At 36.2% G+C, this 23502-nt stretch overlaps 1 protein-coding gene across 3 annotated transcripts in view; it reads left to right on the top strand.

The window, feature by feature from the left end:
* The window catches only part of PCDH11X (protocadherin 11 X-linked), a 663770-nt gene that overhangs the window by 488545 nt on the left and 151723 nt on the right, over positions 1–23502 (top strand). Inside the window, exon 5 of one of the 3 annotated variants that reach the window (XM_044937390.2) lies at positions 3480–3536. The exons of the other annotated variants lie outside the window; for them this stretch is intronic. Coding sequence (XP_044793325.1) covers positions 3480–3521 — 42 coding nt within the window. The 3' untranslated portion in view covers positions 3522–3536. Of the gene's footprint in view, positions 1–3479; positions 3537–23502 lie in introns of those variants that run through there. 3 annotated transcript variants of the gene reach the window in all.

Raw genomic sequence — 23502 nt, 5'->3', positions numbered from 1 at the left:
ATGTTGATGATGACACCTTGACATAACAACTTCAATTCTCTTATCAAAACAATATTACTTTTAAAACCTTTGTTCTTAGATCAAAACAACTTAATATTTGTCATGAACAAGTAAATATGAAATCATATCAAAGCACTGTACAACAGCATTCATTCTCTTACTATATTTATTGTATCACTTTTTGTACATACCCTCATTTCAAATTCAGCCTTATCTCCTCCACAATTTTCTGTGATGCTCAAAGAAACGTTTACACAACTGTAACTATTATAGGAAAGTGTGATAAAATATTAGGAGAAAGGACTTTGGGGACCATAATTAGCTAGAAATGTTAGATACATGATACTTCATCACGTGATGTATTCATCCCATACAAAGAAGAATGAATTCAAGGGATAAATGACCTAAATGCTTACAGAGTCTTCAAAATCAGTTTACTGCCCATTTCCTGAGGTTGAAAGGGATGAAAAAAAGAGTCTTAAATAAAAGCAAAAAGAATGATTTTACCAGGATGGCTGCAGAAAAGATTTAGTTGAATAGAATTGAATTAAGGTATTCCTAAGACCCACAAAAGTCAATATTTAGGTACTTGAGGATAGTATCCAAAACTGTATAGATATTTATGTTTACTCCTAAATCATGAATCTCCAACCAGCTTAGATTTTTTTTTTTTAAGAAATGTATTCATGCTCAAGATAAAAACTCATCCATTTTATTTATTTTTTTTTATTTTAACTTTACAATATTGTATTGGTTTTACCATATATCAAAATGAATCCACCACAGGTATACATGTGTTCCCCATCCTGAACCCTCCTCCCTCCTCCCTCCCCATACCATCCCTCTGGGTCGTCCCAGTGCACCAGCCCCAAGTATCCAGTATCGTGCATTGAACCTGGACTGGCGACTCGTTTCATACATTAGAGTATACATGTTTCAATGCCATTCTCCCTAATCTTCCCACCCTCTCCCTCTCCCACAGAGTCCATAAGACTGTTCTATACATTAGTGTCTCTTTTGCTGTCTCGTGTACAGGGTTATTGTTACCATCTTTCTAAATTCCATATATATGTGTTAGTATACTGTATTGGTGTTTTTCTTTCTGGCTTACTTCACTCTGTATAATAGGCTCCAGTTTCATCCACCTCATTAGAACTGATTCAAATGTATTCTTTTTAATGGCTGAGTAATACTCCATTGTGTATATGTACCACTGCTTTCTTATCCATTCATCTGCTGAAGGACATCTAGGTTGCTTCCATGTCCTGGCTATTATAAACAGTGCTGGGATGAACATTGGGGTACACGTGTCTCTTTCCCTTCTGGTTTCCTCAGTGTGTATGCCCAGCAGTGGGATTGCTGGATCATAAGGCAGTTCTATTTCCAGTTTTTTAAGGAATCTCCACACTGTTCTCCACAGTGGCTGTACTAGTTTGCATTCCCACCAACAGTGTAAGAGGGTTCCCTTTTCTCCACACCCTCTCCAGCATTTATTGCTGATAGACTTTTGGATCGCAGCCATTCTGACTGGAGTGAAATGATACCTCATAGTGGTTTTGATTTGCATTTCTCTGATAATGAGTGATGTTGAACATCTTTTCATGTGTTTGTTAGCCATCTGTATGTCTTCTTTGGAGAAATGTCTATTTAGTTCTTTGGCCCATTTTTTGATTGGGTTCTTCAATATGTGCAAATCAATCAATATAATACACCACATTAAAAAATTGAAAAATAAAAACCATATGATTATCTCAATAGATGCAGAGAAAGCCTTTGACAAAATTCAACATCCATTTATGATAAAAACTCTCCAGAAAGCAGGAATAGAAGGAACATACCTCAACATAACAAAAGCTATATATGACAAACCCACAGCAAACATTATCCTCAATGGTGAAAAAGTGAAAGCATTTCCTCTAAAGTCAGGAACAAGACAAGGGTGCCCACTTTCACCATTACTATTCAACATAGTTTTGGCCACAGCAATCAGAGCAGAAAAAGAAATAAAAGGAATCCAAATTGGAAAAGAAGAAGTAAAACTCTCACTGTTCACAGATGACATGATCCTCTACATAGAAAACCCTAAAGACTCCACCAGAAAATTACTGGAACTAATCAATGAATATAGTAAAGTTGCAGGATATAAAATCAGCACACAGAATTCCCTTGCATTCCTATACACTAATAAGGAAAAAATAGAAAGAGAAATTAAGGAAACAATTCCATTCACCATTGCAACGAAAAGAATAAAATACTTAGGAATATATCTACCTAAAGAAACTAAAGACCTATATATAGAAAACTATAAAACACTGGTGAAAGAAATCAAAGAGGACACTAATAGATGGAGAAATATGCCATGTTCATGGATTGGAAGAATCAATATAGTGAAAATGAGTATACTACCCAAAGCAATTTATAGATTCAATGCAATCCCTATCAAGCTACCAACGGTATTCTTCACAGAGCTAGAACAAATAACTTCACAATTTGTATGGAAATACCAAAAAAACCTCGAATAGCCAAAGTAATCTTGAGAAACAAGAATGGAACTGGAGGAATCCACCTTCCTGACTTCAGGCTCTCCTACAAATCCACAGTCATCAAGACAGTATGGTACTGGCACAAAGACAGAAATATAGATCAATGGAACAAAATAGAAAGCCCAGAGATAAATCCACGCACCTATGGACACCTTATCTTTGACAAAGGAGGCAAGAATATACCTTGGATTAAAGACAATCTCTTTAACAAGTGGTGCTGGGAAAACTGGTCAACCACTTGTAAAAGAATGAAACTAGAACACTTTCTAACACCATACACAAAAATAAACTCAAAATGCATTAAAGATCTAAACGTAAGACCAGAAACTGTAAAACTCCTACAGAACATAGGCAAAACACTCTCCGACATACATCACAGCAGGATCCTCTATGACCCACCTCCCAGAATACTGGAAATAAAAGCAAAACTAAACAAATGGGACCTAATTAAACTTAAAAGCTTCTTCACAACAAAGGAAACTCTAAGCAAGGTGAAAAGACAGCCTTCAGAATGGGAGAAAATAATAGCAAATGAAGCAACTGACAAACAACTAATCTCAAAAATATACAAACTCATCCATTATAAAATGAATGGAAAATAAATGATATAATAGGAGAATATCTTACTGGAAAGATGTCTTTTCTCGCCTAATGCCTATGTGAGCTAAGCATATAACAATTTTTGATGCCAAAAGAAGGCTTCATATTGTTCTACATATTGTTGCATGATATTTACAATGTTGTTATACACTTTTCCTGAAACCACTGAAGAATGCAACAAATAAAAATAGTTTCACTAGAAGACCAAAACTGTATTATTGCACTGAGAATATTGACTTTTTTTTAATGTACTTGCAATAACAAATTGAAACTGATTTTTTTTGTTTTTGTTTTCTTTTCCTTTGCTTCCTTTTCCTACATTTTATCCTAAATCAGCGGAAATCTGAGGGGAAAAGGACAATAAAGGTAAGATGCTAATTTCAAAGAAAATTGACTCAAAATTTGTTGCACTATCTTTTCTTAAATTTCTGAAGCTACAGTAGCTACTAAGTGCAGTTAAAACTGTAAGTATTTAAGATGACATATGTTGTAGTTCTGCCTTAAAAGAGCTTCAAGCTGAACTGTCTCTGCATTTTGTATTATTTACAAAGTCCTGGAGGCAATTTTCAAGGCTTATTTTATTTTTCAGCAACACTTTCTTTTCCCAATGTGGCAAAACATCTTCCCGATGACAGCATCACTTTGTGAATGCTCTGGTAATACAGTTATTTTATGATAAATTTTAGCAATAGAAGGGACCATTTTGGTGTCAGCTCACAATTAACAGTGACAGCAAAAGTTAGCAAATATGAAGCATGATGATCTTGGATAAGGTCACAGAGAAAAATACTATAAACATGGTCAATCAGTAGTTTGATGTTCTCTGAGAAATTGGGCTTTAAAATGTCATATTTCAATGTGAATTTTTTTTTTCTAATTGAAATGTAGTTGATGTACAATATTATGTTTCTTTCAGATATATTATATTGTGATTTGACATTTTGATACATTATGAAATGATCAACACCATGATAACTCCAGTAACCATATACAACCATATAAGTTATCACAATATTATTAACCATATCTTTTATGCTGTATATTGCATCCACATGATTTACCTGTTTTAAAACTGAAGGTTTCTATCTCTTGATCCTCTTTACCTTTTTCATTCACCGACCTCCCCTCTGTCAACCACTTTTTTGTTCTCTGTAGCTATGAGTCTGTTTTTGTTTTCTTTTGGTTTTTAGATTCTGGATATGAGAACCTACAGTTGTTGTCTTTGACTGATTTATTTAACTTAGCAAAATACTTTCTAGATTCATCCATGTTGTCACAAATGACATGATTTTTAATGGTTGAATAATGATCTATTACATATATACATCAGATCAGATCAGATCAGTCGCTCAGTCATGTACGACTTTTTGCGACCTCATGAATCGCAGCATGCCAGGCCTCCCTGTCCATCACCAACTCCCGGAGTTCACTCAGACTCATGTCCATCGAGTCAGTGATGCCATCCAGCCATCTTATTCTCTGCCGTCCCCTTCTCCTCCCGCCCCCAATCCCTCCCAGCATCAGAGTCTTTTCCAATGAGTCAGCTCTTTGGATGAGGTGGCCAAAGTACTGGAGTTTCAGCTTCAGCATCATTCCTTCCAAAGAAATCCCAGGGCTGATCTCCTTCAGAATGGACTGGTTGGATCTCCTTGCAGTCCAAGGGACTCTCAAGAGTCTTCTCCAACACCACACTTCAAAAGCATCAATTCTTTGGTGCTCAGCCTTCTTCACAGTCCAACTCTCACATCCATACATGACCACAGGAAAAACCATAGCCTTGACTAGACGAACCTTTGTTGGCAAAGTAATGTCTCTGCTTTTCAATATGCTATCTAGGTTGGCCATAACTTTTCTTCCAAGGAGTAAGCGTCTTTCAATTTCATGGCTGCAGTCACCATCTGCACTGATTTTGGAGCCCAGAAATGTAAAGTCTGTCACTGTTTCCACTGTTTCCCCATCTATTTCCCATGAAGTGGTGGGACCGGATGCCATGATCTTCGTTTTCTGAATGTTGAGCTTTAAGCCAACTTTTTCACTCTCCACTTTCACTTTCATCAAGAGGCTTTTTAGTTCCTCTTCACTTTCTGCCATAAGGGTGGTGTCATCTGCATATCTGAGGTTATTGATATTTCTCCTGGCAATCTTGATTCCAGCTTGTGTTTCTTCCAGTCCAGCGTTTCTCATGATGTACATACATACCACATTTTCTTCATCCATTCATCTACTGATGGATACTTAGGTGTCTTTCATATCTTGGTTATTGTGAATAATGCTGCAATGAGAATTGGAGTGTATAATATATCCTTCTGATTTAGTGTTTTTGAGCTGTATCATATGGAAGTTCTATTTTTATTTTATTTTTTTTTTGAGCAAACTTCATAATGTTTTCCACAGTTATCTATACTGATTACATTCCCACCAACAGTACACAAAAGGGTTCCCTTTTCCATACATCTTCACCAACATTTGTTATTTGTTTTCTGTTAATGATAGTCATTCTGGCAGGTGTGATTTGAAGTTCCCTGAAAATTAGTGATGTTGAACATCTTCTCATATCACATCTGTTTCCCTTCCCTGAGAAATAGACCCCCCCCCAATATTGTTAACAGCATGCTGCCAATGTTCTCTTCTAGGAGTTTTATGGTTTCAGGTCTTACATTTAAGTCTTTAATCCATTTTGAGTTTATTTTTCCATATGGTGTGAAAAAGTAGTCCAGTTTGATTCTTTTACCCGGAGCTGTCTAGTTTTCCCAACAGCATTTTTTTTTTTTAAGAGACTTTACATGTTGTATATTTTTGACTCCTTCAATGTGAAAATTTTAAGTTCTGCTCATGTATATATAAACAGTCGAGCTTTCTAGAAAAATTTGAAGTTTTTTTACTATTAAAAAAATAAACTAATCCTGAACCCCCCTCCCAAATCATCCACCCTGCGACAGAGTCCAAAAGACTGTTCTATACATCTGTGTCTCTTTTGCTGTCTCACATACAGGGTTACATTACCATCTTTCTAAATTCCATATATATGCATTAGTAAACTGTATTGGTGTTTTTCTTTCTGGCTTACTGCACTTTGTATAATTGGCTCTAATTAAAGTAAATAAATTTAAATTAAAAAAAATAAACTAGGTCACACATACTGTTAAATTTTAATTACCTTATTTATTAGACTGCTCCACCACTACAAATAATTCACTGACATTTATTTCTTAGAATTTATGCCTCAGTTTCTTCACCATGTTTTGAGGTTGAACGAAATAGGTTTCCCTTAAGCTTCTGATGGAAGATATTTTGGAAATTAAAATCAATAAGCCTTAAATGCTGTTCATATTAGGAACCAAAACATTGCCGTAACCATATCCTAAGTTAAATGTGATTTTTTTTGTAAGTTTTTTTTTTTTTTTTTTGGTAATATCCTCCTATAGTGTGGGAGACTAGATTTTGTTTTTGAAAAAGAACTTACCAAAGGATGGTCTAGTCTATGCTCAAGGTACTCTGTTAGCCCTAGATGGCTTTATAAAGTGTGAGAATTACCAGAAAATGGTGCCTGAGTAGAATGTCAAAATGTATTTTCATTAGTGTTTGAGACTAAACTAAAATAAACTAAAATATCAGCATTAGAAAATTTTCACTTTCTGAATTTCCAAATGCCTTTCTGAATTATCTTATCACTATGACCTTGGAATGATAACTTTTTGAAAATTAACTCCTCCCAGAAGTCAAAAGGTCATAGAAGAGTTCTACAATTAAAAGGAGGGAAGCAAGGTTAATGAAATGTTACTAGCTGTATAAAGTAAAAGAGAGAAGCTCTAAAGACTTTAGGTGTTGCAACATTCTCAATCATCTGATAAATTTAGAAATGGAACTGCTTGCTCAGTCATAAGTTGGAATTTTGAAGAACAGAATGGCAAATTTTATCAGGTGTAGTTATTCTAGAAATAGAAAAGTATTTTTTATTTTTTAAAAATTAGGTCTTTGTATACAATGTCTGGGGCAAATTCATAAGATACCTGGCTCCTGAAATTTTAACTTAAAACATTTTAATTGTGAATATTAAAACATTAATATAATCTCAATATAAGGAGCAATGGAAATGGTTTTAGTGAAGGATTTTTTTTTTTTTTTTGGTCAAATCAAAGCAAATCTGGGCTTAGGGAGAGATTTTATTCATAACAGAGAGAAGGGTCTGATCTCAGAAAACTGCAGGTTCTTAAAATCCAACAACAACAACAACAAAAACTTGTTTTTTTATTAAAAAAAAAAAAACTTTATTTTTTTTTTTAAGTTAAAAAGGGTAAGCAGAAATAAACAGAATTTTTAAAGAAGAAACTGGACAAGCATGATAAGTGACCAGTGGGACCCACCAGAAAAAGTGTCTTGCTTTGGTCAGCTGATTCCCAGGAGACCCTTATAAAGGGGACGTGTTCCACAGTTTTAGTGCTTGCTCATTGCTTGTGAGCAAGCAGAGCTCTGGAACCCAGAAGAAAGAGAGATGCTTGACCAAAGTTTAGTCAAGACAAAGTCTTGTAAGAGAAGGAGGTAGCAAGAGAATGGTCATATCCCAGGTCTCAGGCAAGTCCCTGGGATGGGCCCCCAAGGGAAGGTCTTTGACTTTGCACAGTCAAGGATCTAGGAGAGAGTCCAAGTAGAATAGAAGCCTATTTATTCAGGCAGACACACACTCCATAGGCAGAATTTGTTCCATCTCAGAATGTGAGAGGGTCCTGGGGAATACAGGTTGCTAGTTTTTATGGGCTAGGTAATTTCATAGGCTAACAAGTGGATTATTCCAATTATTTCTGGGAAAGGGCAGAGACTTCCAAGAATTGGGACACCACCAACTTTTGGGTCTTTCACTGTTGGCCTCCAAGCTATCATGGTGCAAGTGGGTATGTCACTTAGCATATGCTAATGCATTACAATGAGCATACAATGAGGCTCGAGGTCCCCTGGAAGTGAAATATTCTGCCATCTTGGACCTAGTAGGTTCTATCCAGTTTTTGTGGCATCCTGTTTTTCTCAACAGTTGTGTCATTCTTTTCATGGTTGTGCCCTGCCTACTTCTCTCCTGCCTCAAAAGCAGAGGATAAGAAAGGGAAAGCTGTGAGCAATTGTTCATTTTCCCCAGCACATTTCTATACCAAAATAAGCATAGTAAAATTAACTCACTAATACTGTGCTTACTCTGTTCAAAGCACTATGTGTGTGTATGTGTGCATACATATAAGGGCATATATGTATATATCTATTCTTCTATACCCACATCTGTATCTCTATACCTACTACAAATTTAGTCCTAACAAGAATCCTATAAACTCTTTACAGATGAAGAAATCATGGTACAGAAACCCTAAGTGACTTGCTGAGAGAGTGAGTTCCTAGGCAGGTTGATAGGGAGTCTAGGGGTCCCCAAGGAGAGAGGGGTCTGGAATTCTCAAGGAGGAAGAAAGGACAAACTTTTTTTCTTTCTCCACATTCCTTAGGATTATATAACAATAATGTATCCTGCCTAAGGACAGTCTTTGGATTCAACTTTCTGTTATCTTAAAATGTAAATTATGGGAGTAGACCTGGTCTTTACAAGGATGTATCTTGCCTGAGGACAGTGTTATCTTAAAATGTAAATTATGGGAATAGGTCTGATTAGGTCTTTACAACCTCCAGACATTCTTTGGATTATATAACTTCATTGTTAACACTAGCAAGTGGGTACTCTTTCTGCCCTCTTCTGATGCCTATGTCAGAAGCTTTCTCTATCTCCTTTATACTTTAATAAAACTTTATTACACAAAAGCTCTGAGCGATCAAGCCTCGTCTCTGGCCCCGGATTGAATTCTTCTCCTCCGAGGGCCAAGAATCCTGGTGTATTCGCGTGAGTCAACAACAACCTTTCATTGCCAGAGTATAGAGCTCACAAGTAGAAGAGATATGGTTTGAATCCAGACAATTTTTCCAGAATACCTTTTAAAAAAGAAAAAAAGAAAGACTTGAAATCATAAAACAAATACTTCTTTCATATCAAAACTGTTTTTTATGTGTGTGTGTGTGTGTTTTAGTACCCTGAGTATGTTTAATGTTTTAAGATGCTTCTGGAAGAATAATATTTTTTAAAAATTTTACCTCTGAAAACTCTGATGCTACAGACTCCTTATCAAGCCCTTTCACTCCATACCTAAATTGATGTAATATGATTAACATATACTATGGAGATTAAGTCTGTCCTCTGATGCCCTTTATTTTTGGTTCATTGCATTTATATATACATTTGATGTTGGATATTAAATTCAGGAAGCTATAAACATTAAATATATGGTGTCATAATATTCATTAACTTTGGATTTATTGGAAATGTTTCCATAAAAAGTTCAATAATCTCTTGAAATCTTGAACTTCACCTATGGAGGCTTTTAAATTTAGATTATAAAATATGACTTTTATTTTCAGTTTAATTCAAAGTGAAAAATAAAAGGTTCCTGCATTTGTTTAAAATAAAAAAAAAAGGGGGGGGGGCCCATATTAGCCAAGAAAGAAGTATCTAAATGAATGCTTTGTCCTAGAGTCTCAAACATCAAAGGATCTAGAGACTGTAACATCAAAGAACCTAGAGTTGCTCAATGACTGCCCCAGCTATTTATATTTAAATTACTTCAGAGGCCTCACCAGACTAGTTTTAGATTCCAAATCAGAGGTTTAAAGTACAGAGATAGACAAGCTTTTCTACCTCCTTTTTATTTATTTATTTATTTAAGATTACATTTCATAGAGAAGCTAGTGACATTCAAAGAGAAAAACAAAACAAATGCCATACTCCATAGTGCCATAATTCTTTAGTATGGGAGGGCTGAGTTAACTAAGGGGAAACCACATTTCAACACATAACCACCTGTGATTGAATAAATTACTGTTCAGTTCAGTGGCTCAGTCATGTCCAACTCTTTGTGACCCCATGAATCACAGCACGGAGGGCTCCTTGTCCATTACCAACTCCCGGAGTTTACTCAAACTCACGTCCATCGAGTTGGTGATGCCATCCAGCCATTTCATCCTCTGTCATCTCCTTCTCCTCCTACCCCCAATTTCTCGCAGCATCAGAGTCTTTTCCAATGAGTCAAGTCTTCGCATGAAGTGGCCAAAATATTGGAGTTTCAGCTTTAGCATCATTCCTTCCAAAGAACACCCAGGACTGATCTCCTTTAGAATGGACTGGTGGATCTCAAGAAGAGGTGGCAAGAATACACAGAAGAACTGTACAAAAAAGATCTACATGACCAAGAAAATCACGATGGTGTGATCGCTCAGCTAGAGCCAGACATCCTGGAAAGTGATGTCAAGTGGGCCTTAGAAAGCATCACTATGAACAAAGCTAGTGGAGGTGATGGAATTCCAGTTGAGCTCTTTCAAATCCTGAAAGATGATGCTGTGAAAGTGCTTCACTCAATATGCCAGCAAATTTGGAAAACTCATCAGTGGCCACAGGATTGGAAAAGGTCAGTTCTCATTCCAATCCAAAAGAAAGGCAATGCCAAAGAATGCTCCAACTACCACACAATTGCACTCATTCCACACGCTAGTAAAGTAATGCTCAAAATTCTCCAAGGCAGGCTTCAGCAATACATGAACCATGAACTTCCAGATGTTCAAACTGGTTTTAGGAAAGGCAGAGGAACCAGACATCAAGTTGCCAACATCCACTGGATCATCAAAAGAGCAAGAGAATTCCAGAAAAACATCTATTTCTGCTTTATTGACTATGCCAGAGCCTTTGACTGTGTGTATCACAACAAACTGTGAAAAATTCTGAAAGAGATGGGAATACAAGACCACCTGACCTGCCTCTTGAGAAACCTATATGCAGGTCAGGAAGCAACAGTTAGAACTGGACATGGAACAACAGACTGATTCCAAATAGGAGAAGGAATACATCAAGACTGTATATTGTCACCCTGCTTATTTGACTTATATGCAGAGTACATCATAAGAAATGCTGGGCTGGAGGAAGCACAAGCTGAAATCAAGATTGCTGGGAGAAATATCAATAACCTCAGATGTGCAGATGACACCACCCTTAAGGCCGACAGTGAAGAGGAACTAAAAAGCCTCTTGATGAAAGTGAAAGTGGAGAGTGAAAAAGTTGGCTTAAAGCTCAACATTTAGAAAATGAAGATCATGGCATCCGGTCCCATCACTTCATGGCAAATAGATGGGGAATCAGTGGAAACAGTGTAAGAGTTTATCTTTTGGGGGCTCCAAAATCACTGCAGATGGTGACTGCAGCCATGAAATTAAAAGACGTTTACTCCTTAGAAGGAAAGTTATGACCAACCGAGACAGCATACTAAAAAGCAGAGACATTACTTTGCCAACAAAGGTCCGTCTAGTCAAGGCTATGGTTTTTCCTGTGGTCATGTATGGATGTGAGAGTTGGACTGTGAAGAATGCTGGGTGCCAAAGAATTGATGTGTTTGAACTGTGGTGTTGGAGAAGACTCTTGAGAGTCCCTTCAGTTCAGTTCAGTTCAGTTCAGTTCAGTTGCTCAGTTATGTCCGACTCTTTGTGACCCCATACATTGCAGCACTCCAGGCCTCCCTGTCCATCACCCACTCCCGGAGTTCACCCAAACTCTTGTCCATTGAGTCGGTGATGCCATCCAGCCATCTCATCCTCCTTCGTCCCCTTCTCCTCCTGCCCCCAATCCCTCCCAGCATCAGAGACTTTCCCAATGAGTCAACTCTTCACATAAGTTGGCCAAAGTATTGGAGTTTCGGCTTCAGCATCAGTCCTTCCAAAGAAAACCCAGGACTGATCTCCTTTAGAATGGACTGGTTGGATCTCCTTGCAGTCCAATGGACTCTCAAGAGTCTTCTCCAACAGAGTCCCTTAGCAATGTTTATTTTCAACTTGGGAAAAGTGCAATTGCTTGAACCTGGTTAATATTAAAACAAAGTAACGTTTCTTGCTCAAACACAAACTGGTTCCCTTAGTACTAACCTAAAAATTTCCACTTAGACTTTTTTTTTTTTTCAAGATGCCTCCCCCTTTAGCTAAACATGAGTCTGAATTGCCCTTAAGTGAAGTCGCTCAGTCGTGTCCGACCCTTTGCGACCCCATGGACTGTAGCCTACCAGGCTTATCCATCCATGGAATTCTCCAGGCAAGAATACTGGAGTGGGTTACCATTTCCTTCTCCAGGGGATGTTCCCGACCCAGGGATTGAACCCAGGTCTCCTGCATTGGAGGCAGACGCTTTAACCTCGGAGCCACCAAGAATTGCTCTTAGGGTTTGCACAATTGGCCATGCTTTTTAAAGCGTATGTTCACAAAAGTGCTAAACTGAAAATGGCAGAAACAGAACTGAATGAGACCATCAAAGAAGTATATTTTTTATTTCTTTATATTTGCCTGAGGTGAATTTACAAAGTGGCTTCTTTCAGACTAGGCTAGCGGGTATCAGAAAGAGTACCTATAGTCAAAAAGCAAACAAAAGCCATTGTCTGTCATTGGCCTCTCCTCTTCCAGACCTCTGGCGTTTGTGTAACCATTTGCTCCAAGGCTACATGAAGAAGAGGAAGGCAATGAGAATGTGAAGGAATATATATATATATATATATATATATATTAACCATTTTACTGGTGTCTCCAAGGTACTTCTTCCCTTATCTTATTCAATAATCCAGGAATATTGGGAAGTTGATTCATCATAAATTATTCTAACTGTACAATTTAGGAATTTGAATACAGCAGAGCATATTTAGATTTTTTTAAAGGTTATCTCTAAATAAAACTAATTTTAAGGGTATGTTACTGAAGAGCTGTATCCACAGGCCTTGGCTTTAATGAAAGTTTATTTTTATAATACTTTTTACAGCATGATAAGCTAGCAAATGCATGAAGCTAAATCTGCAGCAATTGTGAATGCTATTTCTTCTATACTAATCAGTTTTCCTTATAAAGCATTCAATTGAATGCTAATAATGATATGAGAAAGTTAAATCACACTAAGTGCTCTAATTTAGCATTACCACCTACAAGCAAACCAATTAACTTTTTTCTTACATATGTTCCATAGATAGGATCTTCCAGGGACATTGTACTGCAGGTATACTTTGAGTCCCTTGGTAGTGTCTTAACAGCTTCTTATTTTGCTTTGGAATCGATTATTTAACTCAATGGGTAGTGAATGAAAATTTAGTAGCAAAAAAGTGACAGATAATTTGAAGGACATCTCTGGTTTGATCTTTGGATTATACTTCTGTGCTTATTCAAGACTTCTGCTTGTACCTGATATTCAATGTTAAAGCTGTTAATGTAGTTATCACCATAAATACATATCTATTTTGTCTTACATGATCTGTTTTTTATTTTATTTATTTTTATTGCTGGGTTGGTTGATCCTATAGCCCTAATAAACAGTGATTACAAGGACTCCATGATTTTGAAGTGTCTCTCTTTTTATTACCATAACTTGATTATCTGCATTGTATTATCCTATCTGGTTAACTTGAACTTTTCCTTCTTAGGTCTTCTAATTGCTCATATCCCAATTTATGAGATTTCTTCCTGGTTATATTTCTTTCCCCATCTTATCATTGCCATTCTTGACTTTTCATTCTTGGATTCTCACTCTGTTTATGGTGCCAATTTCCAACTGTAGTTCCATCACAGATCATATTCTCCATAGGTCACTGAATACTCTTTGGAAAAAGGAGAAAAAAATCACAAAATTGTACTTACTACACATTCATAGTATTAAACTTCCCCTGCGGCTCTAGGTATTGGTGAGAAGTCTTTCTATGCTCCTTTTCATTAACTTTATGTCCTAGGTCTTGAATGACTGTCCCAAACCGTTTCAACTATCTTCAAATTACTTTTACAACTTTCAACCCTGAATTACTTTAGGTCCTACTGTCCTAAGACGGAAACCATCTTTGTAACCCCAATATATCTCTGATTTTCTTTCTAGTATCTCATTTGTTCCCTTTTAATTGTTGAAGTATCTAGCTCTTTAGTCTCTTTCTACACTGCACTTCCATTTTTCCTTTAAATATACATAAATGTCATTTGTCAAGGAAAATAAAAATGAAATAATTACCCCTCCAAGTAGATTAAATACTCTTTAGCCATTGCTGCAATTCACTACTAAATTGAGGGAATCATCTCTATTAACTGCATTTTCCCACCACACATTTCTTGCTATAATCTATTATCTTTCCTTACAGTTGAAATATAACCCTTTCATCATTTGCCCAAGATTTTCTGCTTAATATCTCCAGAATTTCTGTTACATTTGACATTTTAAAAACTGTCCCTCTCTCATTATTTCTGGAAACCTTTCTTCCATAAAGCCATCTGTGATCAGTCCATCCATTTCTACACATAAACATAGTGTTTACAACTGGATTGTGAGTTCATGTTAATAAAGTACATATTTGTTCTATATCCTTTCAATTCCTAGTGTAGAAAATGAAAACTTTTCCTTATTAGATTCTTTCACTGGTCTAATAATTAAATTGATATAAGACAGATTAACAGGAGAAAACAAAATTTAATTTCATATGTATGGGAGCTAATAATGTTCAAAGAAGTAACCAAAGCAGGCAGCTTTTATACCTTTCAGATAAAGAAACAATAAATTTGTGAAGAATTAACAATACGTAGGGATTTGGGTTTGGGGTACTAAACTTAGTAAAGAAGTAAGGTAACAAGGTTTTTCTGTGCAACCTTTCAGCCCCGACTTCTCTGAATCTGGTGATGAGAATCTCTATGTCTCTCCTTGAACAGGAAAGATATCTTTCACATCGGAGATTCATTTCCTGTTGTTAGAGGAACAAAGAAAGGTCAGAGTGTCCTTGTACTTGCTGTTTCTTGTTACTTTAATTCAAAATGATTAATATGCTGAAGCAGTATATCTTGGGATGGCCTGCCCTGAACCTATCACTAGCACACTATCCTATCATGTTTACTTTTTATAAATATTTGCTGTATTTGTCTTATTTTAAATTTCCAAATTTTGATAAGCTTAACCAAACTGACTTAATCCAAATGAAACTGACTTATACTTTTCCAAAATAAAATGTGGAGTATTCAACTAATGTAGTAGCAAATGCTTGATTATATAGGGATTTATAAATCTTCTTTTTAGGGTCCTCTGAGTTCATGTAAAATATAAGGAAATTGATATCACAAATAGTGAGCTACTCCTTAGCCCTAATTCAGGCACTTGTAACCTGTTCTTTGGTGTGTGTAGAAGTATCCTAGGAAAATCAATGCTGGGAAGAGTTTTCTTTTTAAAACTCTGATGCACTGAATTTTTTTTTTTCAAGTATTTTTCTTTAAGGTCCCAATTGACTGAACTGTCAAAGTTAGGCTATTTTTTAAAAAATGTTATTTTTCTTTCCTCTTATGCCAAAAAAGTGGATGGGGTGGGGGGTGCCTGTACTGTGTCCTCTTCCTTGTCCCTTAGTGAAAATCTCTAAGCCGCTACTGAAAATGTTCTAAGTCTTTTGCCTACCTATTGTCTCATCTTGCAGTATCAAAATTCACCCATTATATCTCTGAGAAACAGATGTTTTCACTCTATGTATGGCATCTTACTGAGGACAATCTGAAATAAAATCATACATATTCATTTCAACTGTATGCCCTATTCTGAATGTATGGGAAACAATAGACAGTGACATCTTAAGTAAAATAAGTCAGGGTTTTAAAAGGTTTTGAAATATATTTTATTCAAAGAAGTAGAAAAGGAGAAAGCAATTTCAAGGTGTATTTGAATAGCACTCTTATGTGTATTGAATGCACTATTCCCAGGTCTTTAGCTTTACAATACTGTTAGATGTAGTTGCAAATTCACCCTATCCTGTATGTACTGTTCCATTTTCACAGACTGAGCAGTTTTCCATCCCTTTTTTTCTAGTGACTGTTGAAAGTCCTTGTTTCTCTTCAGTCAGTGCCATCTGAGTCAGTACATAATTTAGATGCCTTTTCTGGTACTGTCTATGAATAACTCAACCACTGGTACATTGAAACTGATACTCTAAACTATACTGTTCAGATTGGGATTTATGCCTTTGATCTCAACCAAACAATTGAAACAATTACAATTCTATTCTAAATTTAGATTTTCATATCAGAAACACCTTTGAAAAGGAAAATTCCCCTTGTTTTAGTTTATAAAAAGATTTATTTTGCTTTCATCTTTTTTTTGGTGTACAGCTTTATTGGAGATATAATTCATGCATTTAAAGTTTTGGTGTTTTTTTTTTTTTTAAAGTTTACTTTCCTATTTTTTTATTGTTTTAATTGAAGTATAGTTGATTTACAATATTGCCTGCACTTTAGGCATATCACTTTCTTATGTCGTATATTTTGATTTCTGAAAGCAGTTAGGAGAGGAAGCTTTCTTAGGCAACTTATTGGATATTGTTTTCTAATAAACTTTGCCAGTATCATTGCTATAGAGATATCTGCTGACTACTTTCTTTTGAAATACTAGATAAATCATGTTTATTTCATTCAATCGTATGTTTTTCTCCATGACTGAGCTGAGGCTTAGTTACTCCATGATCTATTGCTTTTTTGCCACCAGTAGAGGACAGATTCTTATTCAGTTTCTATTGCATATATAAGTCATGTTTACATTTGTTATACCATGTTCTTTTGCAGTGATGCTAATTTTTCAGTTTTCTAATATCCATAATTCTGTGAACTTTATAGTAACAAGATATGTAGAATTTTCATTGAGTCTTTCAATCATCAAAAACTCCATTATTATCATATTTTAAATATTTATTGTATGTGTTATGTCCCTTCAGATCAAATCAGACCAGATCAGTCGCTCAGTCATGTCTGACTCTTTGCGACCCCATGAATCGCAGCATGCCAGGCCTCCCTGTCCATCACCAACTCCCGAAGTTCACTCAGACTCATGTCCATCGAGTCGGTGATGCCATCCAGCCATCTCATCCTCTGTCGTCCCCTTCTCCTCCTGCCCCCAATCCCTCCCAGCATCAGAGTCTTTTCCAATGAGTCAACTTTTCGCATGAAGTGGCTAAAGTACTGGAGTTTCAGCTTTAGCATCATTCCTTCCAAAGAAATCCCAGGGCTGATCTCCTTCAGAGCAGCATGATTTGAGGACTAGAACAAGCACACACTAATGACAAATGTTACAAGTAGACTGGACCCATGAAAGATAGATGAAGTCTGGCAATGCATGACAGTACCGATAAATATTTTATCTTTTTCTATGACAAAATATCTGGATTTAAGAGTGCAGTATGTGTGTTAGTCTCTTAGTTATGTCCAACTCTTTGAGACTCCATAGACTATAGCCCACCAGGATCCTTCTTCAGGCAAGAATACTGGAATGGGTTGTCATTTCCTTCTTCATGGGATCTTTCTGACCCAGGGATCAAACCTGGGTCTCCTGAATGGCAGGCAGATTCTTTACCATCTGGCTATAGGAAAGTCCCATTAGAGTGCAGTATAAGTGGAGTAATAGTGCCAGTCATCTCTTTTTTGCCAAGCAACATTTATATTGGAAGATTCAGGAGTTTTCTTCTGAACATACATTTTTTCAACAGAAATAGTTAGCAAGTGTTGCTAAATCAGACACTGAGACATTTATAAATAAAAACAGAAATTTTAGAGTCTTGTATCTTGTGATCATTAGGTTAGATACATTATCTTTGACATACTTCCTTGTATTCTTTTATTTTTCACATATTTGCCCCTCATCATGCATTTAATTTTTAAGGTGGGCAAGTATCCCACTTAACTCATAGGGAACTCAAAGGGAAGCCTCTGAGAATTAATCATTAGATGTTATCTTACCAAAAAACTATGAACATGTTAGTTGATTTCCTAGCCCATCTATTGAGGATTCCTGTGAAAATAGTCTACCTCATTTACTTGAATTATTTCTTTATACCCTAAAAGAAATTTCTAGGATTATGCTTTAGAGACACTAAAGTGATAAATTTTACAGTCTAATGTTGAGGTATAAAGAATTAATAATTCAAGATGTCTTTTAACTTAGTCTATGCCTATCACACTACTTGAAACATAGTAAATATTTAATTAAAATTTGTCATTTATTTAACAAGCATATATGGAATGGTTTCTGTGTGCCAGAATGTGCTTTGTGATGAAAATATCTAAGGGTTCAGATAGTATCTTTGACCTCAAGGACCCCTTTGTGTAGTAAGGAAAATAAGATATGTAAACTAAAAATTCAATCTGATTTAACTAGCTTATTTAACAATCTTATTTAACTATTATAATAATCTATTATAGATTATTCTTCTTGAATAAAAATAAATTCCACTCATGTGTACTTAAGTTTTCTATCAGGTTTACTCATTGAGAGGTAAGAGCTTCCATAAATTCCATAACCTTTCTTTAACATATAATTTCTTCTTTTTTATGTTTTTGAGCACCTATATTTTGGTCTCTTTTTAGCTTATATCAGTCACATAAACCATTGTATTTTTATTCTGTTCAAGTAGCATACCCTTCCCTATTATATTTAACCCCTCCTGGCCTACAGTATTTATCAGATACCCTTTAACAGCTTGTTTTATTATTTATGAGTGAGAGCTACTGTTATCCAAATATACCTTAAACATTGATTGTTGAATGAATTGAGTTTTCTCCTTGAAGTGCATAATGCTTTAAACAGTGTATCTCATTACTAACTTGACAGATTTTCCTCCTTATTTTCGTTAAAACAAGATGTGTAGGAGAGCAAATCTCAAATACTGACCTTTAGCTGTTTTTTTTGTTTTTTTTTTTTTTTTTCATAGTAAGCAGTTGTGAATGCAATGCTGTAAATCTCTAGCATTAAATGAACCATCTCTGGGATCTGTTTCATATTCTGTAATAAAGGTGATTCTTGAGAATTATTGTATGTGTAATTCAGAACAGGTTGTGTATCCTTTTTATTGATGAGAAGATACTATCTCTGTAATGCCTATGTAAAGTTGTCTGGGGGTTAAATTGATTGAAAACATTATGATTTGGATTAGCCATAAAAACTGCAGTGACTATTGCAAAACAGGAAATCCTGTTACACAACTGAGGAAAGAAGCCACCTGTCACAGGAAAAAAAAAAAAAAAATCACACTTCATAGCAGAAACCAATGTAATAAACCTAGTAAACAAAAGTTCTAAGTGGGTAAAGTTTTTAGCTTTTGTTGGGTTTTGTGAAGCAAGTAGGTAGCAAATGCTCAATTAGTCCAGTTGCTTCTCCCAATCTTCTTATGAGTGTCAGCTAACGTGGCTCACTGCACAGTGATTCTCAAGTGGGGAGGTAGTTTTTGTAGTGCTTCCCAACTCTGACTGTATGTTAGACTCACCTAGGAACCTTTGAAACCTGGCAATGCCCAGTTTGCATCCCAAGCAAGCACATTAGTATCTCTAGGGTGGGACTCAAGCATGGGTAGTCTCTTAAGCTCCCTAGATTTTTCAAATATTAGACAACTTTGAGAACTACTTTATTCAATTCTTACTGTCTTAAATTTAGATTTAGAAAATTTTGTTTCTGTGGCAAAGCCTCCATATAAAATCTTAAGTTTGAGGAAAAAATTGGAATGATTGGTCCTTTCATGAATGTTATGAAAATAATGCCCTAAATTTATTGACATAAAATATAGGTTGCATGCCAAAGTAGGACCAGTAACCACAGTAAGGGCAAGCAATGACCAATAACATGTTTGTCAATGAGGTTAATCAAGCCTAGTAAATATATGCATGTGTGATTTTTATGATATAAAACCTTCCAAAAAGGCAGCACATGTTTTCAATAGGTTTATTCAGTCCCTGGTTAATAGATCCCAGTTAGATTGTTTACTCAATCTTAAAGTTTAATGGTATTTTTTTTTTTTTGAGAAATATTTCTCATGTGATGATTTTTTTAAAATTATTATTATTATTATTACTTTACAATATTGTATTGGTTTTGCCATACATCAACATGCATTCACCACGGGTGTACATGTGTTCCCCATCCTGAACTCCCCTCCCAGACAACCCTGTATGTGAGACAGCAAAAGAGACGCAGATGTATAGAACAGTTTAATAGTATTTAAAAGATGCCATGATGATTATAGCATGGCAAAGAAAGTGAAAGTGTTAGTTGCTCAGTTGTGTCCAACTCTTCGTGACTCCATGGACCGTAGCCTGCCAGGACCCTCTGTCCCTGGACTCCTCCAGGCAAGAATACTTGAGTGGGTAGTCATTTCCTTCTCCAGTGTATCTTCCTGACCCGGGAATCGAACAGAGGTCTCCTACATTGCAGGTGAATTCTTTATCATCTGAGCCACCAGGGAAGTCCATGGTTATTGCATACTAGATTTTAAATCTAGGTATTGAGTAAGGATAGTAATGTGTCCATTTATTTATGTTGATCCAAATAACAACCATGATATGTATAGTTTCTGATATTTTTCATTATGGAATGAAGTGTTGAAATAGTGTTGCTTCATGACACTATCCCAAGTCAAGGTAATAGTGTATTAAATGGTAACGTGTCTGCCTGCAATGTGGGAGAACTGGATTCAATCCCAGGGTCAGGAAGATCCACTAGAGAAGGAAATGGCAACCCATTCCAGTACTCTTGCCGGGAAAATCCAATGGACAGAGGAGCCCTGTAGGCGACAGTCCATGGGGTCGCAGAGAGTCAGACACGACTGAGTGACTTAAATGTACTCATTAGAAATCTATAAACATAAAATAATTGAATAAAGTTTCCATTCTTCCTGTGATTATATTGTAGCACCACTGGATAAACAAAAGTTTTGTCAAATAGGAAAGATTGCTGGAAAATGATCAGAGTAGGAGGTAGCCAGCTAAAGGTGGAGTTCAAATGAATCCTGAGGGTGAATTAAAGACAATGGTACTGAGAGAAGTGCATAAGAACTGAATGGCAAGAAAACATTGGGTGCTCATGAAATAAACTCTGGAAACTGATGATATGTAGAGTACTCTTGACCTATTTACAAAATGTGCAAAAAATCTCAAGATTATATTGCTTTTACTAAAGAGTGTGAACTGTGAATCCTTGATCTCTCACTCTACACTCATTATTCAAGTGGCTGTTATCAAGAAATCTGTTTAAATATGAATGGCACCCCACAATCTTTGATGTATTCTTAACAGTGTATTGTAGGAATAAAGACATTTCTTAGATATAGAACCTTTTAAAATAAGTGTCATTTTCTGCCTGGCACATACTATTGAATACATAAAACTTGTTTGCATGGCACATAACAATATTTCTGAGAGATATATTCACTGTGCTTTGAGGTGTTACAACACTCTATTATTAATACTTTTTCTAGCAGAGAATATTATTGCTATTTCAGCATCCCTACTGATATTTTAATAAAAAACAGAAATTCATCCTCACTGGAACACTTTATACCAAGCATTAACCATATTTAATATTTAGTGCAAATCTTTTTCATCATCACTATCAAGAGAAAGCAAGCAATGTCATTTTCTTTTATATTCTATGTGCTTTTGGTTAAGTTTATTTTGCCATATGCTTTCAGTATAGATAAGGATATTCTCAATAGAGGGAACCTATAATGTTATAGGAATAACATCTTATCATTGCTTTCTAAATCCATTCTGTTACCATCACTTCTTGGAATTACTTCACCATGTTGTGTTTAAGATATGTGGCAACTTTTGCTACAAAAATAAATGCTCGAGACTTCCTTGGTGGTCTAGTGGTTAAGAATCTGCTTTCCAATGCAGGGGATGTAGCTTTGATACCTTATGGAAGAACTAAGATCCCACATGCCCTGGGCCCACACACCACTATTAGAGAAGCCACCGGGTCACAACTACTGAGCCCATGTGCTCTAGAGCTCATGCTCTACAACTAGAGAAGCCCAGGCTCCACAACAAGAGAAGCCCTAGTGCTGGAACTAGAGAAAAGGCCCTGTGTAATTCAATGAGAGAAAGGCTGAGCACCACAAGGAAGACTCAGCACAATCAAAATAATAAAAGAAAGAAAATATATGCTCTTAAACTAAGCTTTTATTGAAATTTGAGGAGTTGTAGCTTAGGAGATTAGAAATTTGGAAAGAAAGAATATTATTATTTAGATCTCAATGTTATTCAGCTTCAACTTTAACTCTCTCATTTGGAGGTGTGACAGAAGGTGGTCCACTGGAGAAGGGAATGGCAAACCACTTCAGTATTCTTGCCTTGAGAACCCCATGAACATTATGAAAAGGTAAAATGATAGGATACTGAAAGAGGAACTCCCCAGGTCAGTAGGTGCCCAATATGCTACTGGAGATCAGTAGAGAAATAACTCCAGAAAGAATGAAGGGATGGAGCCAAAGCAAAAACAATACCCAGCTGTGGATGTGACTGGTGATAGAAGCAAGGTCCGATGTTGTAAAGAGCAATATTGCATAGGAACCTGGAATGTCAAGTCCATGAATCAAGGCAAATTGGAAGTGATCAAACAGGAGATGGCAAGAGTGAATGTCGACATTCTAGGAACCAGCGAACTAAAATGGACTGGAATGGGTGAATTTAACTCAGATGACCATTATATCTACTACTGTAGGCAGGAATCCCTCAGAAGAAATGGAGTGGCCATAATGGTCAACAAAAGAGTCTGAATTGCAGTACTTGGATGCAATCTCAAAAATGACAGAATGATCTCTGTTCATTTCCAAGGCAAACCATTCAATATCACAGTAATCCAAGTCTATGCCCCAACCAGTAATGCTGAAGAAGATGAAGTTAAATGGTTTTATGAAGACCTACAAGACCTTTTAGAACTAACACCCTAAAAAGATGTCCTTTTCATTATAGGGGACTGGAATGCAAAACTAGGGAGTCAAGAAACATCTGAAGTACCAGGCAAATTTGGCCTTGGAATACGGAATGAAGCAGGGCAAAGACTAATAGAGTTTTGCAAAGAGAATGCACTGGTCATAGCAAACATCATCTTCCAACAACACAAGAGAAGACTCTATACATGGACATCACCAGATGGTCAACACTGAAATCAGATTGATTATATTCTTTGCAGCCAAAGATGGAGAAGCTCTATACAGTCAGCAAAAACAAGACCAGGAGCTGACTGTGGCTCAGATCATGAACTCCTTATTACCAAATTTAGACTTAAATTGAAGAAAGTAGGGAAAACAACTAGACCATTCAGGTATGACCTAGATCAAATCCCTTATGATTATACAATGGAAGTAAGAAATAGATTTAAGGGCCTAGACCTGATAGATAGAGTCCCTGATGAACTATGGACTGAGGTTTGTGACATTGTACAGGAGACAAGGATCAAGACCATCCCCAGGAAAAGAAATGCAGAAAAACAAAATGG

This window comes from Bubalus bubalis, chromosome X (genome assembly GCF_019923935.1).
Source record: "Bubalus bubalis isolate 160015118507 breed Murrah chromosome X, NDDB_SH_1, whole genome shotgun sequence".
In the NCBI taxonomy this organism is placed as follows: Eukaryota; Metazoa; Chordata; class Mammalia; order Artiodactyla; family Bovidae; genus Bubalus; species Bubalus bubalis.
This window is presented reverse-complemented; position numbering and strand designations above follow the sequence as displayed.